This window comes from Salmo salar, chromosome ssa24 (genome assembly GCF_905237065.1).
Source record: "Salmo salar chromosome ssa24, Ssal_v3.1, whole genome shotgun sequence".
Lineage (NCBI taxonomy): Eukaryota > Metazoa > Chordata > Actinopteri > Salmoniformes > Salmonidae > Salmo > Salmo salar.
In genome coordinates this window covers 41059206-41077500 of record NC_059465.1, presented here as the reverse complement: position 1 = coordinate 41077500, position 18295 = coordinate 41059206, and the positions used below count along the sequence as shown (strand labels likewise).

The 18295-nt window shown below is 44.4% G+C and overlaps 1 protein-coding gene across 1 annotated transcript in view; it reads left to right on the top strand.

Moving 5' to 3' along the window:
* LOC106585885 (protein unc-13 homolog B) overlaps window positions 1-18295 on the top strand; it is an 83440-nt gene that overhangs the window by 19733 nt on the left and 45412 nt on the right. Inside the window, exons 9-14 of the mRNA XM_045706824.1 lie at window positions 3530-3598; window positions 8155-8244; window positions 10611-10751; window positions 11016-11257; window positions 13709-13794; window positions 17349-17475. Of these exons, the coding sequence (XP_045562780.1) occupies window positions 3530-3598; window positions 8155-8244; window positions 10611-10751; window positions 11016-11257; window positions 13709-13794; window positions 17349-17475 (755 nt within the window). The remainder of the gene's footprint in view (window positions 1-3529; window positions 3599-8154; window positions 8245-10610; window positions 10752-11015; window positions 11258-13708; window positions 13795-17348; window positions 17476-18295) is intronic.

Sequence of the window (18295 nt, the reverse complement as noted above, 5' to 3'; positions counted from 1 at the left end):
TGGATGTCAGAGCAGAAATCAAGCCATGAGGTCGAAGAATTGTCCGTAGAGGTCCGAGACAGGATTGTATCTAGGCACAGATCTGGGGAAGGGTACCAAAACATGTATGCAGCATTGAAGGTCCCCAAGAACACAGTGGCCTCCATCATTCTTAAATGGAAGAAGTTTGTAACCACCAAGACTCTTCCTAGAGCTGGCTGTCTGACCAAACTGAGTAATCAGGGGAGAAAGCCCTTGGTCAGGGAGGTGACCAAGAACCCAATGGTCACTCTGACAGAGCTCCAGAGTTCCTCTGTGGAGTTCCTTCCATAAGGACATCCATCTCTGCAGCACTCCACCAATCAGGTCTTTATGGTAGAGTGGCCAGACGGAAGCCACTCATCAGTAGAATACACATGACAGCCCGCTTGGAGTTTGCTAAAAAGGCATCTAAAGAGTCTCTGGTCTGACGAAACCAAGATTGAACTCTTTGGCCTGAATGCTAAGCGTTTTACGGGCTCCTAACCAACTGTGCTATTTTGTTTGTTTTTTCACATGGTTTGTAACTCGTTTTGTACAGAGGATGTGTGTGTGTGTGTGTGTGTGTGTGTGTGTGTGTGTGTGTGTGTGTGTGTGTGTGTGTGTGTGTGTGTGTGTGTGTGTGTGTGTGTGTGTGTGTGTGTGTGTGTGTGTGTGTGTGTGTGTGTGTGTTTCACCCTATACCATCTGTAGTACGCCCCAACCCCAGCAGCTAGAAGGTCCAGCATGGACTTCCTGTCCAGTGCGGTATAGCTAAGGGCTCTGACCTACATTATCAGCATAGAAACATGTCTATGTGAGTCTCTATAAAGATATTATAGTGTCTCCAGTGACAGCACTATAACTCAATACAGCCTGTAAATCTAGATACATGTGTCCCCTCCTCCTCTCATCTTCTCCTCCTCTCATCTTCTCCTCATCCCTCTCTCCTCTCCTCTCCTCTCCTCTCCTCTCCTCTCCTCTCCTCTCCTCTCCTCTCCTCTCCTCTCCTCTCCTCTCCTCTCCTCTCCTCTCCTCTCCTCTCCTCTCCTCTCCTCTCCTCTCCTCTCCTCTCCTCTCCTCTCCCCTCTCATCCCTCTCCTCATCCCTCTCCTCATCCTCTCCTCATCCCTCTCCTCATCCCTCTCCTCATCCCTCTCCTCATTCCTCTCCTCTCCTCTCATCCTTTCTTCTCCTCTCTATTTGTGTCTGTCTGGTCCTTGTCGTGGTACACACTAACTCAGACACACACTGCCGTGCGCACAAATACACTCACACATACACAGCAACTCAAACACATTCACACATATACACAGAAACTCAAACACACACTTTCCACTTTCTGACTTTAATAACCCAGGCTAATATACAGTACATACACATCAGACTCTTTCTCTCCTTCTGGACATGAGTCTTCCCTGTGAACAAAGTCATGCACTACATCTCTCTCCCTCTCCCTCTCACTCTCACTCTCACTCTCACTCTCTCACTCTCTCTCTGTTCAATAAATGCTTTATTGGCATGAATGAGTACCGTAATTTCCGGACTATTGAGCGCACCTGAATATAAGCCGCACCTACTGAATAAAAAAAATAAATAATATTTGTACATAAATAAGCTGCACATGTCTATAAGCCGCTGGTGCCTACCGGTACATTGAAACAAATGAACTTTATACAGGCTTTAACGAAACACGGCTTGTAACAAAAATAAATAGGCTTTAACGAAACACGGCTTGTAACAAAAAATAAATAGGCTTTAACGAAACACGGCTTGTAACAAAAAAATTATAATTAGCAGTAAGCTTTAGTTGTCTTTTTGCACTGAGTCAATTCCTCACGCTGCTGTTTCCAACGTCTTATCATCGACTCATTAAGACCAAGCTCCCGTGCAGCAGCTCTATTTCCTTTTCCAACAGCCAGATCAATCGCCTTCAACTTGAAAAAAAATTGAAAGCGGGAAAAATCCATATATTAGCCGCGTCATTGTTTAAGCCGCGAGGTTCAAAGCGAGGGAAAAAAGTTGCGGCTTATAGTCCGGAAATTACGGTAGTTGCCACTGTTGCCAAAGCAATATATGAAGTATTGCAAAAATGAACAATGTTTGAGCAACAATATTAATAAATATCAGCGAAAAACAATCATATATGGAAAGTAATGCACCAAAAATCAAATAAACAATCAAGCAACAATTGAGAAATCAAATCTAGAAGGACTCATGTGTAAGAACATGGTGGGAGTGATTGTCTCATTTTATGACAGTCCAGGACATGATCTGCAGCAAGATCTCCTGTCTTCTCCTAACAAAACACAGATTTGCTCCTCAACAGGCAGTTTAGGAAATCCTGCTATTCTTTCTTCAAATTCCAGGAGATAAATACCTCTGAGTTATATTTGTAGCAGTGGAGTAGGAAGAGCTGCTCGTTCTGTACTTCACCTGACCCACAGTGCTTACAAAGTCTCTCTTCTCTGGCCGTCCATGTTGTTTTATGGTGTCCTGTCTCTATGGCCAGGCCACTGAGCCTGTACATAGTTAATGTTGAAATCTTTTGTTTTGAGGTGTTGTGATAACTTTATATCTCTATTTAGAATTTGGTAACATTGAAGTTTGCGATTAAAATGAGTTTAGCTTTGCCAATAATTAGTGTACTCATTTTGGATAGAGATTTGTATTCATCTGAATGTTGTTATTGATGGTCGAATGGTTGAATTCAGCTAGTGCTAAGTCTCTCTCTCTGTTTCTCTCTCGCTCTGTTTCTCTCTCACTCTGTCTCTCTCTCGCTCTATCTCTCTCTCTCTCTCTCTCTGTCTCTCTCTCTCTGTCTCTCTCGCTCTGTCTCTGTCTCTCTCTCTCTGGATCTCTTGCTCTCTTGCTCTCTCTCTCTCTGTCTCGCTCTTGCTCTCTCTCTGTCTCTCTCTCTGTCTCGCTCTTGCTCTCTCTGTCTCTCTCTCTGTCTCTCTTTCTGTCTCTCTCTCTGTCTCTCTCTCTCTGTCTCTCTTTGTCTTTGTCTCTCTCTCTCTCTGTCTCTCTCTCTCTGTCTCTCTTTCTGTCGCTCTCTCGCTCTCTCGCTCTCTCTGTCTCTGTCTCTGTCTCTCTCGCTCTGTCTCTGTCTCTATCTCTCTCTCTCTGGATCTCTTGCTCTCTCTCTGTCTTGCTCTTACTCTCTCTCTGTCTCTCTCGCTCTGTCTCTCTCTCTCTCTCTCTGGATCTCTTTCTCTCGCTCTCTCTGTCTTGCTCTTGCTCTCTCTGTCTCTCTCACTCTCTCTCTCTGTCTCTCTCTGTCTCTCTTTCTGTCTCTGTCTCTCTGTCTCTCTCTCTCTCGGTCTCTCTCTTTCTGTCTCTCGCTTGCTCTCGAACTCTCTCGCTCTCTCGCTCTCTCGCTCTCTCTCTCTCACTCTCTCTGTCTCACTCTCTCTGTCTCTCTCACTCTGTCTCTGTCTCTCTCTCTGTCTCTCTCACTCTGTATCTGTCTCTCTCTGTCTCTATGTCTGTCTCTCTCGCTCTGTCTCTGTCTCTCTCTCCTCCACAATAGAAAGATCGTTTTGTTAAGCTTCTTGATCAGCTACACAACTCTCTTCGTATTGACCTCTCCACATACAGAGTAAGTCTACATCTCTCCTAACTGGCTTATCTACCTACCAAATGCCCACCATGTCTACCTACACTACTGTTCAAAAGTCTGGGGTCTCTTAGAAATATCCTTGTTTATGAAACATGTTTTTTTTTTTAAGTCTATTAAAATGACATCAAATTGATCAGAAATACAGTGTAGACATTATTAATGTTGAAAATGACTATTGTAGCTGGAAATGGCAGATTTTTTTATGGAATATCTACATAGGCGTACAGAGGCACATTATCAGCAACCATCACTCCTGTGTTTGTCGTGGAAATATTCCGTCAATCATATTAGATTGTATATGTCTATACAACATATATAGATTTCCAGCGTCTGTGTTTTTTTGCCCATCTTAATCTTTTCTTTTCATTGGCCAGTCTGAGATATGGATTTTTCTTTGAAACTCTGCCTTGAAGGCCAGCATCCCGGAGTCGCGTCTTCACTGTTGATGTTGAGACTGGTGTTTTGCGAGTACTATTTAATAAAGCTGCCAGTTGAGGACTTGTGAGGCGTCTGTTTCTCAAACTAGACACTCTAATGTACTTGTCCTCTTGCTCAGTTGTGCACCGGGGCCTCCCACTCCTCTTTCTAATCTCGTTAGAGCCAGTTTGCGCTGTTCTGTGAAGGGAGTAGTACACAGTATTGTATAGTGCCTCGCAAAAGTATTCACCCCCTTGGCGTTTTTCCTATTTTGTTACATTACAACCTGTAATTTAAATGCATTTTTATTTGGATTTCATGCAATGGACATACACAAAATAGTTCAAATTGCTGGTGAAGTGAAAAAATATTACTTATTTCAAAAAGTGGTGCGTGCCTACTGTATGTATTCACCCCTTTGCTATGAAGCCCCTAAATAAGATCTGGTGCAACCAATTCCCCTCAGACGTAACATAATTAGTTAAATAAAGTCCACCTGTGTGCAATCTAAGTGTCACATGATCTGTCACATGATCTCAGTGTATATATACACCTGTTCTAAAAGGCCCCAGAGACTGCAACACCACTTAGCAAGGGGCACCACCAAGCAAGCGGCACCATGAAGACTAAGGAGATCTCCAAACAGGTCAGGGACAAAGTTGTGGAGAGGTACAGATCAGGGATGGGTTATAAAAAAAATATCAGAAACTTTGAACATCCCAAAGAGCATTATTAAATGGAAAAGATATGGCACCACAACAAACCTGCCAAGAGAGGGCCGCCCACCAAAACTCACGGACCAGGCAAGGAGGGCATTAATCAGAGAGGCAACAAAAAGACCAAAGATAACCCTGAAGGAACTGCATAGCTCCACAGCGGAGATTGGAGTATCTGCCCATAGGACCACTTTACGCCTGACACTCCACAGAGCTGGGCTTTACGGAAGAGCGCCCAGAAAAAAGCCATTGCTTAAAGAAAGCAAATAAGCGAACATGTTCGGTGTTTGCCAAAAGGCATGTGGGAGACTCCCCAAACATATGGAAGAAGGGACTCTGGTCAGATGAGACTAAAATTGAGCTTTTTGGCCAGCTATGTCTGGCACAAACCCAACACCTCTCATCACCCCGAGAGCACCATCCCCACAGTGAAGCATGGTGGTGGTAGCATGTGGGGATGTTTTTCATCGGCAGAGACTGGTAAACCGGTCAGAATTTAAGGAATGATGGATGGCGCTAAATACAGGGAAATTATTCAGGGAAACCTGTTTCAGTCTTCCAGAGATTTGAGACTGGGACGGAAGTTCACCTTCCAGCAGGACAATGACCCTAAGCATACTGCTAAAGCAACACTTGAATGGTTGACGGAGAAACATTTAAATGTCTTGGAATGGCCTAGTCAAAGCCCAGACCTCAATCCAATTGAGAATATGTGTTATGACTTAAAGATTGCTGTACACCAGAGTAACCCATCCAACTTCAAGGAGCTGGAGCAGTTTTGCCTTGAAGAATGGGCAAAAATCCCAGTGGCTAGATGTGCCAAGCTTATATATCCCAAGAGACTTGCAGCTGTGATTGCTGCAAAAGGCGTCTCTACAGAGTATTGACTTTGGGGGGGTGAAAAGTTATGCACGCTCAAGTTTTCTGTTTTTTTGTCTTATTTCTTGTTTGTTTCACAATAAAAAATATTGCTGTGTAAATCAAATGACACAACCCCCCCAAAAACTATTTTAATTCCATGTTTTAAGGCAACAAAATAAAAAAATGCCAAGGGGGTGAATACTTTTGCAAGGCACTGTACGAGATCTTCAGTTTCTTAGCAATTTCTCGCATGGAATAGCCTTCATTTCTCAGAACAAGAATAGACTGACAAGTTTCAGAAGGAAGTACTTTGTTCCTGGCCATTTTGACCCGGTAATCCAACCCACAAACGCTGAAGCTCAAAATACTCAACTAGTCTGAAGAAGGCCGGTTTTATTGCTATTCTTTAATCAGTACTACAGTTTTCAGATTTGCTAACATAATTGCAAAAGGGTTTTCTAATGATCAATTAGCCTTTTGAAATGATAAACTTGGATTTGCTAACACAACGTGCCATTGGAACACAGGAGTGATGGTTGCTGATAATGGGCCTCTGTACGACTATGTAGATATTCCATAAAAAAATCTGCCGTTTCCAGCTACAATAGTCATTTACTACATTAACAATGTCTACACTGTATTTCTGATCAATTTGATGTTATTGCAATGGACAAAAAAATTGCTTTTCTTTCCAATACAAGGACATTTCTAAGTGACCCCAAACTTTTGAACGGTAGTGTATATCTTGATGCCATCTGGATGTATTTATTTATTTTACCTTTATTTAACTAGGCATGTCAGATAAGAACAAATTATTATTTTCCATGACGGCCGAGGAACAGTGGGTTAACTGCCATGTTCAGGTGCAGAACGGCAGAGTTTTACCCTGTCAGCTCAGGGATTCGATCTTGTAACCTTTCGGTTACTAGTCCAACGCTCTAACCACTAGGCTACCTGCCGCCCTATTCAACATGTACAGTAAAACCATAGGAGAAACCAAACAAGTATACATCTATCCCTGTCCCAGTCACTGTATATCAAGAGTTGTCCCTTCAGCTCTAAACACACCCTGACAGTCTAGACCAGTCTAAAGGTCCTTCACCCTGACAGTCTAGACTAGTCTAAAGGTCCTTCACCCTGACAGTCTAGGCCAGTCTAAAGGTCTTTCACCCTGACAGTCTAGACCAGTCTAAAGGTCCTTCACACTGACAGTCTAGACCAGTCTAAATGTCCTTCACCCTGACAGTCTAGGCCAGTCTAAAGGTCCTTCACCCTGACAGTCTAGGCCAGTCTAAAGGTCCTTCACCCTGACAGTCTAGACCAGTCTAAAGGTCCTTCACCCCACCAGTCTAGACTAGTCTAAAGGTCCTTCACCCTGACAGTCTAGACTAGTCTAAAGGTCCTTCACCCTGACAGTCTAGGCCAGTCTAAAGGTCCTTCACCCTGACAGTCTAGACTAGTCTAAAGGTCCTTCACCCTGACAGTCTAGGCTAGTCTAAAGGTCCTTCACCCTGACAGTCTAGACCAGTCTAAAGGTCCTTCACACTGACAGTCTAGACCAGTCTAAATGTCCTTCACCCTGACAGTCTAGGCCAGTCTAAAGGTCCTTCACCCTGACAGTCTAGGCCAGTCTAAAGGTCCTTCACACTGACAGTCTAGACCAGTCTAAAGGTCCTTCACCCTGACAGTCTAGACTAGTCTAAAGGTCCTTCACCCTGACAGTCTAGACTAGTCTAAAGGTCCTTCACCCCACCAGTCTAGACCAGTCTAAAGGTCCTTCACCCTGACAGTCTAGACCAGTCTAAAGGTCCTTCACACTGACAGCCTAGACCAGTCTAAAGGTCCTTCACACTGACAGTCTAGACCAGTCTAAATGTCCTTCACCCCACCAGTCGAGACCAGTCTAAAGGTCCTTCACACTGACAGCCTAGGCCAGTCCATAGAACAGTAGATGTGTTATGTCTATGGGGGCTTGTACATAGACTAAACCTACTCCTTGACTTACCCATGGAACCTCTCTCCCGTTCTCTGCCCCCCCTCTCCTTTACTCCCCTCTCTCCTTTCTCTCCCGTCTCCCCAACCCTTCCTTCCTCTCACTACTCTTCCCTCCTCTCTCCCTCACTCCCCTCTCTCCCTTATCTCCCCTGTCTACCTAACTTCCCTCACTCCCCTCTCTCCCTTCTCTCCCTTCTCTCCCCTGTCTCCCCAACTCTTCCCTCCTCTCTCCCTCACTCCCCTCTCTCCCTTCTCTCCCTTCTCTCCCGTCTACCCAACTCTTCCCTCCTCTCTCCCTCACTCCCCTCTCTCCCTTCTCTCCCCTGTCTACCCAACTCTTCCCTCCTCTCTCCCTCACTCCCCTCTCTCCCTCACTCCCCTCTCTCCCTTCTCTCCCTTCTCTCCCCTGTCTACCCAACTCTTCCCTCCTCTCTCCCTCACTCCCCTCTCTCCCCTGTCTACCCAACTCTTACCTCCTCTCTCCCTCACTCCCCTCTCTCCCTTCTCTCCCCTGTCTCCCAACTCTTCCCCCTTTCCCCCCATCAGAATAACTTCCCAGTCAGTAGTAAGCCTCGTCTGCAGGACCTGACGTCTACTGTGGATCTGCTGACTAGCATCACCTTCTTCAGAATGAAGGTACGGAAATAAGTCTTAGTGTCACACACACACACACACACACACACACACACACACACACACACACACACACACACACACACACACACACACACACACACATAGTTGACCAATCCTGTTCCTGTGGTGTCAGGCTGGTAGTGCTGAGCGATTAGAACTTTTTGAGGTTGTTTCAATTTTTTTTTTAAAGTTTTTTACATTAAATGCACTATGCATTATGTGGGTTGAATGCTGTAATAACACAGAATGAAACAATTAATTAAAGTCCCAATATGGTAGTGACTGCCTATTACTGCTGATCACTTATTAACCATCATTAATTCACATTACTTTACTTTAATAAAATATTTGATGACTTTATAATTTCATTCCAAGTCATCATCTCATCTCTAGAGCTGCTGCCTGACAAAATCACTATTTTAGTAGTTCTTCAATGTAAATAAGGCATTTTCTTCTGTTGAGGGCTGAATACCAACTATCAATCACTTAGTTTATGTATCTTCAGGTAGAGATATACCTTGTGAAGCAACCGCTCTCTTCACTCTCAATCGCTCATTCTTCTGTCTCTTTTAGATAGCCTGCGTAAAAGAAACAGACCGGAGAAGTAGGCAGGCAATGGATTCTGGTCATTAAGCACGTTTCCATCCACAGTTATTATGAGTTATTAAAGTCATACCGTATGAAAAATAAATCACCATAGCTGTGATGGAAACAGGATGTTTCGGTACAATTTTATAAATAATTCCTTCGTTCGGCATGGTGGGATCTTTTTGTGTCGGTAAACTGTATTACGCGAGAAATGTCAGTGGAAACGCTTTTATGCGAAAATAATGATATAATAGCCATCATAATAAAGTAAACTTGGGAGTCATGCGATGACATGCTGTGTGGTCCTCCCACTACGACTCGGGATACCATGCAGTTTATTAGGCTACAGATGATGAAATCATTTATGAACTTTACAGGGTGGTGGAAGCACATGGTGATCTTGACGCTCCTTTCCAATAAATATCTAGGGTCTGATTCTGGTGACATGATGATCGATGCTTGACTGCCGTTTGACAAATAAAAATATTCTCGCTTTTATCCGTAATAATCTTATGTTGACCAGTGGTTCCTAAACTGTGGGGCGTGAGGGATCTGCCTTTTATTTTTATTCTTTTAAGGAACTCAATCCAGTTTTAAACGTACTCTTGACATTTGTCATGTAGAATGCACAAGGTGCAATTTGTAAATTGGGTAGGTCGTCATCAGTTCCTCATGTCAGTCATTGCAGACCTTAGCGCGCGGCATGTTCCCCCTATGCGGGAAGGGGGGTTTAAGTGGAAAGGTTAGTGTGGTTAATTACCCCATTTTTCTGCGCTAGTATTTGAATATCGCCTTCCCTGCTACATCGCAAAGTTTGCGCTTGATCTGATTGATCTCTACAGAAACTATGCAATGTGTGCATTGAGCTCACAGGAAAAAAAATGAATGAAATGGAATTCCAATAATTGAATTGACCTCAGCACTGCAGGCTGGACAATAACAGTTAACACTAACACCAAGATTACTCGCTATATTGGTCCAGCAGGATGGGAACTTGTGGTGTGTGTGTGTGTGTGTGTCTGTGTGTGTGTGTGTGTGTGTGTGTGTGTGTGTGTGTGTGTGTGTGTGTAGTTCGTTCATTAGTATGAAAGTTCACATATAGTAGCCTAAGTAATCTGTTTTACTGTGTTCAGGTGTTTAAATGCTCTGTCTGTCTGTCTGTCTGTCTGTCTGTCTGTCTGTCTGTCTGTCTGTCTGTCTGTCTGTCTGTCTGTCTGTCTGTCTGTCTGTCTGTCTGTCTGTCTGTCTGTCTGTCTGTCTGTCTGTCTGTCATCTGTCTCTCGGTTTGACTGTCTCTCTGTCTCCCTTGTGGGTCTGTCTCATTGTATCTGTCTCCCCTGTGGGTATAACTCTCTTTCTGACTGTCTCTCTGTCTTCCCTGTGGGTCTGACTGTCTGTCTCTCTGTCTCCCCTGTGGGTATGTCTCTCTTTCTGACTGTCTCTTGATCTCACTTCTCTCTGTCTCGTCTGTCTCGTCTGTCTGTCTGTCTGTCTGTCTGTCTGTCTGTCTGTCTGTCTGTCTGTCTGTCTGTCTGTCTGTCTGTCTGTCTGTCTGTCTGTCTGTCTGTCTGTCTGTCTGTCTGTCTGTCTGTCTGTCTCCCCTCTGGGTCTGTGTCTCTCTGTCTCTCTGTCTGTCTCTCTGTCTGTCACTCTGGGACTGTCTCTGTGTTTGACTGTCTGTCTCTCTGTCTGCCTGTCTGTCTGACTGTCACTCTGTCTGACTGTCTCTCTTTCTTACTTTCTCTCTTTCTTTATCTCTGTCTCCCCGGTGTGGCCAGGTGTTGGAACTTCAGAACCCCCCCAGGGCAGCCCATGTGGTGAGAGACTGTGTGAAGGCCTGTGGTAACTCCACCTACGAGTACATCTTTAACAACTGTATAGACCTCTACATGAGACAGTTCCAGCCCGCCCTAGAACCTGTGAGTACAATCAGGAAGAATACTAACCTTATAAATAATAACGATTTCTGAGTGCAGGCCTGCAACACTAGCTAACCTTATTAAAAATAGTTTTTTCAGATTGTATTTTACTGATTATTTTTTTGTGATGTGGATATTGGGTTGCGACTGAGACAATCTGATTCCATTTGGGTCCTGAGGCAAAGCCAGTTGAGAACCACTGGTGTAAAAAATGTAATACAAATGTTGATAATCTAATGGCTAATTCCCTTCTCTTTCCCACAGCCCAAGCCAGAGAAGGAAAAGCAGATGAAGAAGAATGAAAATGAGAAGAAACAGGGAGAGGAGGAGGCTGAGGAAGAAGATGAGGTGGAGGAAGACGAAGAGGAGAAGGAGGAGGAAGTGAAGAAGGAGCCAGAAGAGACAGGGCCTTCCATCCACAACCTGGACTTCTGGCCGAAACTCATCACCCTCATCGTCTCCATCATAGAAGAAGATAATAACTCCTACACACCCATCATTAACCAGTCAGTACACACACACACACACACACACACACACACACACACACACACACACTGGTTGACCATCCTTTGGCAGCAATAACCTCAACCAAACGTTTTCTGATCAGACCTGCACAACGGTCAGGAGGAATTTTGGACCATTCCTCTTTACAAAACTGTTTCAGTTCAGCAATATTCTTGGGAAGTCTCGTGTGAACCACTCTCTTGAGGTCATGCCACATCATCTCAAATCGGGTTGAGGTCAGGACTCTGTCTGGGCCACTCCAGAAGGCGTATTTTCTTCTGTTGAAGCCATTTTGTTGTTGATTTACTTCTGTGTTTTGGGTCGTTGTCCTGTTGCATCACCCAACTTCTGTTGAGCTTCAATTGGCAGACAGATGGCCTTACATTCTCTGGCAAAATGTCTTGATAACCTTGGGAATTCATTTTTCCGTCGATGATAGCAAGCTGTCCAGGCCCTAAGGCAGCAAAGCAGCCCCAACCATGATGCTCCCTCCACCATACGTTACAGTTGGGATAAGGTTTTGATGTTGGTGTGCTGTACATTTTTTTCTCCTCACATAGTGTTGTGTGTTCCTTCTAAACAACTCCACTTTAGTTTCATCTGTCCTCAGAATATTTTTCCAGTAGCGCTTCTTCCATGGTGTCCTCCCATGAACACCATTCTTGTTTAGTGTTTTACGTATCGTAGACTCGTCAACAGTGATGTTAGCATGTTCCAGAGATTTCTGTAAGTCTTTAGCTGACACTCTAGGATTCTTCCTAACCTCATTGAGCATTCTGTGCTGTGCTCTTGCGGTCATCTTTACAGGACAGCCACTCCTAGGGAGAGTAGCAACAGTGCTCAACTTTCTCCATTTATAGACAATTTGTCTTACTGTGGACTGATGAACATCAATGCTTTTAGAGATACTTTGGTAACCCTTTCCAGCTTTATGCAAGTCAACAATTCCTAATCTTTGGTCTTCTGAGATCTCTGGTTCACATCAGCAAACAAACATTTTGTGAGTGTTTTTTATAGGGCAAGGCAGCTCTAACCAACATCTCCAATCTCATCTCATTGATTGGACTCCAGGTTAGCTGACTCCTGACTCCAATTAGCTTTTGGTCTTTAGCCTAGGGGTTCAGTCATTAGCCTAGGGGTTCAGTCATTAGTCTAGGGGTTCAGTCATTAGTCTAGGGGTTCAGTCATTAGCCTAGGGGTTCAGTCATTAGTCTAGGGGTTCAGTCATTAGCCTAGGGGTTCAGTCATTAGTCTAGGGGTTCAGTCATTAGTCTAGGGGTTCAGTCATTAGTCTAGGGGTTCAGTCATTAGCCTAGGGGTTCAGTCATTAGCCTAGGGGTTCAGTCATTAGCCTAGGGGTTCAGTCATTAGCCTAGGGGTTCAGTCATTAGCCTAGGGGTTCAGTCATTAGCCTAGGGGTTCAGTCATTAGCCTAGGGGTTCAGTCATTAGCCTAGGGGTTCAGTCATTAGTCTAGGGGTTCAGTCATTAGCCTAGGGGTTCAGTCATTAGCCTAGGGGTTCAGTCATTAGTCTAGGGGTTCAGTCATTAGTCTAGGGGTTCAGTCATTAGTCTAGGGGTTCAGTCATTAGTCTAGGGGTTCAGTCATTAGCCTAGGGGTTCAGTCATTAGTCTAGGGGTTCAGTCATTAGTCTAGGGGTTCAGTCATTAGCCTAGGGGTTCAGTCATTAGCCTAGGGGTTCAGTCATTAGCCTAGGGGTTCAGTCATTAGCCTAGGGGTTCAGTCATTAGTCTAGGGGTTCAGTCATTAGTCTAGGGGTTCAGTCATTAGCCTAGGGGTTCAGTCATTAGCCTAGGGGTTCAGTCATTAGTCTAGGGGTTCAGTCATTAGTCTAGGGGTTCAGTCATTAGCCTAGGGGTTCAGTCTTTAGCCTAGGGGTTCAGTCATTAGTCTAGGGGTTCAGTCATTAGCCTAGGGGTTCAGTCATTATCCTAGGGGTTCAGTCATTAGTCTAGGGGTTCAGTCATTAGTCTAGGGGTTCAGTCATTAGTCTAGGGGTTCAGTCATTAGCCTAGGGGTTCAGTCATTAGCCTAGGGGTTCAGTCATTAGCTTAGGGGTTCAGTCATTAGCCTAGGGGTTCAGTCATTAGTCTAGGGGTTCAGTCATTAGTCTAGGGGTTCAGTCATTAGTCTAGGGCTTCACATACTTTTTCCAACCTACACTGTGAATGTTTAAATGATGCATACAGTATAGACAGGAAAAATACAATAATTTGTGTGTTATTAGTTTAAGCGGACTGTTTGTCTATTGTTGTGACTTAGATGAAGATCAGATCAAACTTGATGACCAATTTATGCAGAAATTCAGGTCATTCCAAAGGGTTCACATACTTTTTCTTGCCACTGTAAATATAAATCCTGTTGGTTAATTCAGCATGTTTAACTGGTCTGTGACCCTAACCCCTGACCCCTGACCTCTGTGTTCCCAGATTTCCTCAGGAGCTCAACGTGGGGAAGGTCAGTGGTGAGGTCATGTGGACGCTGTTCGCTCAGGACATGAAGTATGCCCTAGAAGGTAAGACAAGTTTGTGAGTGTGTGTGCATTTGTACTGACTGGCCGTGTGTGTATGTCTGTGTGACAGTAGTAGCTTATCTATAGCCCCTTTACACACTAGTACCACTATGTAGCATGGTAGTACTGTTGTTTATCATACATAGAGCCATGTCCCATGCTAACATTTGCTGACATGTTAGATATGGCTGATGTTGACTCCAGAGCGACTGACATGTTAGATATGGCTGATGTTGACTCCAGAGCGACTGACATGTTAGATATGGCTGATGTTGACTCCAGAGCGACTGACATGTTAGATATGGCTGATGTTGACTCCAGAGCGACTGACATGTTAGATATGGCTGATGTTGACTCCAGAGGGACTGACATGTTAGATATGGCTGATGTTGACTCCAGAGGGACTGACATGTTAGATATGGCTGATGTTGACTCCAGAGCGACTGACATGTTAGATATGGCTGATGTTGACTCCAGAGGGACTGACATGTTAGATATGGCTGATGTTGACTCCAGAGCGACTGACATGTTAGATATGGCTGATGTTGACTCCAGAGCGACTGACATGTTAGATATGGCTGATGTTGACTCCAGAGGGACTGACATGTTAGATATGGCTGATGTTGACTCCAGAGCGACTGACATGTTAGATATGGCTGATGTTGACTCCAGAGGGACTGACATGTTAGATATGGCTGATGTTGTCTCGAGAGGGCTTCTGTTGTTTAGGAGTCTCATTATAATCTTATCATCTCTGTTATCATCTTTGTTTCTTGTTCTGTCACTCTTTCTCCACATCATCTCTCTCTTCCCATCATTATCTTTCACTCATTGTTTCCTGCCAGCCATCCTTAGTCATGTGTCCTGCCTTTCTTTCTGTCTTTAGTCATGTTTCCTTCTGCCATTCTGTCTTTTCGCTCTTTCGCTCTCTCCTTTCACTCCCCTCTCTTTATTATTATTTTCTTTCTTTCTCTCCATCTTGTACTCTCCTTCTCTTCTCTCTCATGTTTTGTTTGTGTCTTATTTGTGTTGCTATCTCAGCTCCCGAAAAAAATCTGGATCCGTAGACTAGACTTTATGCTGGTAAGAGGTGTGTGTGTGTGTGTGTGTGTGTGTGTGTGTGTGTGTGTGTGTGTGTGTGTGTGTGTGTGTGTGTGTGTGTGTGTGTGTGTGTGTGTGTGTGTGTGTGTGTGTGTGTGTTGTGTGTCTTCGGGTTGATCACTTTTGCTGTGCTCTTATTGTCTTGTTGACCACTAAGCCATTTCCCAGTGAATGCCTGTAATGATTTGAGCTGTGTTAACCATGGGGGGTGACCAAGTCTAGACTAGCGTTTGCTGGCCGAGAGTACTTAGCACCTCCGAACGTCGAGTGGGCACCAATGTTACATGGCATGAAAAATGTAAGCAGCCAGATGTCAACAGTGGGTGGTCCCTAAAACAGGCAGACAAAAGCTAGATCCACATTCAGTGGCCTTTAGAGGGAGATTAGTAACAGGGACCAACTCTTTGAGCTCAGTACCAGTAAACATGGGAAGAAGAAGACAGCAAAGTCTACCTTGTCTACACACTGACTATAGACTGACTACGACTGAATATACACTGACTACACACTGACTACAGAACCACACTGACTACAGCACATAACAGAACCACACTGACTACACACTGTCTACAGAACTTCACTGACTACAGCACATAACAGAACCACACTGACTACACACTGACTATAGAACTTCACTGACTACAGCACATAACAGAACCACACTGACTACACACTGACTACAGAACCACACTGACTACAGCACATAACAGAACCACACTGACTACACACTGTCTACAGAACTTCACTGACTACAGCACATAACAGAAACACACTGACTACACACTGACTATAGAACTTCACTGACTACAGCACATAACAGAACCACACTGACTACACACTGACTACAGAACCACACTGACTACAGCACATAACAGAACCACACTGACTACACACTGACTATAGAACTTCACTGACTACAGCACATAACAGAAACACACTGACTACACACTGACTACAGAACTTACATTTACATTTACATTTAAGTCATTTAGCAGACGCTCTTATCCAGAGCGACTTACAAATTGGTGCATTCACCTTATAATATCCAGTGGAACAACCACTTTACAATAGTGCATCTAAATCTTTTAAGGGGGGGGTTAGAAGGATTACTTTATCCTATCCCAGGTATTCCTTAAAGAGGTGGGGTTTCAGGTGTCTCCGGACTTCACTGACTACAGCACATAACAGAACCACACTGACTACAGAACCACACTGACATCAGCACATAACAGAACCACACTGACTACAGCACATAACAGAACCACACTGACTACAGAACCACACTGACATCAGCACATAACAGAACCACACTGACTACAGAACCACACTGACTACAGCACATAACAGAACCACACTGACTACAGCACATAACAGAACCACACTGACTACAGAACCACACTGACTACAGAACCACACTGACTACAGCACATAACAGAACCACACTGACTACAGAACCACACTGACTACAGCACATAACAGAACACACTGACTACAGAACCACACTGACTACAGCACATAACAGAACCACACTGACTACAGCACATAACAGAACCACACTGACTACAGAACCACACTGACTACAGCACATAACAGAAACACACTGACTACAGAACCACACTGACATCAGCACATAACAGAACCCACGACACAGAAAACATACAGCACATAACAGAAACACTGACTACAGAACCACACTGACATCAGCACATAACAGAACCACACTGACTACAGCACATAACAGAAACACACTGACTAGTCCAAGAGGCTTCTAAACAGCTTCTACCCCCAAGCCATAGACTCCTGAACATCTAGTCAAATGGCTACCCAGACTATTTGCAGTGCCCCCCCTCATCCCCTCTTTACACCACTGCTACTCTCTGTTGTCTTATATGCATAGTCACTTTAATAACTCTACCTACATGTATATACTACCTCAACTAACTGGTGCCCCCGCACATTGACTCTGTATCGGTACCCCCCTGTATATAGTCTCGCTGTTGTTATTTCACTGCTGCTCTTTAATTACTTGTTACTCGTATCTCTTATTCTTATCTGTATTTTTTGAAACTGCATTGTTGGTTAGGGGCTCGTAAGTAAGCATTTCACTGTAAGGTCTACACCTGTTGTATTCGGCGCGTGTGACTAATAAAATGTGATTTGATTTGACTACAGCACATAACAGAAACACACTGAATCCACCACAAGCTTGTCTTTCCCTGCCGTCTTCACTGAGGAGATGGGATCAATACATTTATTGGCAATTCATTATTAGAGTTTGGGACAGAGCAGTCCATCCCCTCAGGGACAGTTGTGTGTTCCCCAGGCATGCCCAAGGAGTGTAAGACAGACAGAGGCTAACTGTGTGTGTGTGTGTGTGTGTGTGTGTGTGTGTGTGTGTGTGTGTGTGTGTGTGTGTGTGTGTGTGTGTGTGTGTGTGTGTGTGTTTCTGTCCTCAGAGCATGAGAAGCATCGTCTGTGTAAGAGTGCTGACTACATGAATCTTCACTTCAAGGTCAAGTGGCTTTACAACGAGTATGTGACCGACCTGCCTTCCTTCCAAGACACTGTACCAGAGTACTCTGCGTGAGTGACCACACACACATCTCTCTCTCTCTCTCTCTCTCTCTCTCTCTCTCTCTCTCTCTCTCTCTCTCTCTCTCTCTCTCTCTCTCTCTCTCTCTCTCTCTCTCTCATTTTCTGGCACTGGTTTTTTTTTAGCTTTGCAATTGGTCTCTTTCTTTGCTGGCTTTTCTTTCACTTCTTATGGAGACTCTTTGCGTAGGCTCGCTTAATACAAATGGTGCCAGGGATGCGGGAAAGTGTGTTGGGTGAATATGTAAAACAAAAAAAAAGTAGCGGTGTTGTTTCTGCAGGAGACGCCTAGTGATGTGGTGAATGAAGCTGATTGGGAGCTCTGGTGGAAAGGGGCAAGTGTGCTGAGCCATGGAACAAATGTTAGTGCAGGGGTGGCAGTCATTTTTGTACCGGGTCTGGCCGTAAAAATGTGCTCCTCAATGGAGGTGTGTAGGGGTAGACTGCTTGTTGTAAAAGCAGAAATTAAGAACAGGGTTTTTTGTCCTTATAAATGTGTATGCGCCTAACAAAGGGAGAGAGGCGGGGCCTCTGTTTGGGTGTCTTAGACAGGAACTCTCACAGGAAGCGTCTGAGGAGATGCTGATGGTCGGCGGGGACTGGAACTGTACAATGGATTTTATGAAAGACAGAAATGGGGAAGAGCCTCATTCAGGCTCAGTGGGGGGTGATAAGGGACATCATTAGTCCGTTTTGACCTAGTGGATGTTTGGAGAACTAGACATCCCAACACAAGACAGTATACATGGGTGAAGGTTTTTGGCGCTAGGGTGAGTGCAGCCCGACTTTTTTCTCAGGTTTCCAGACATTT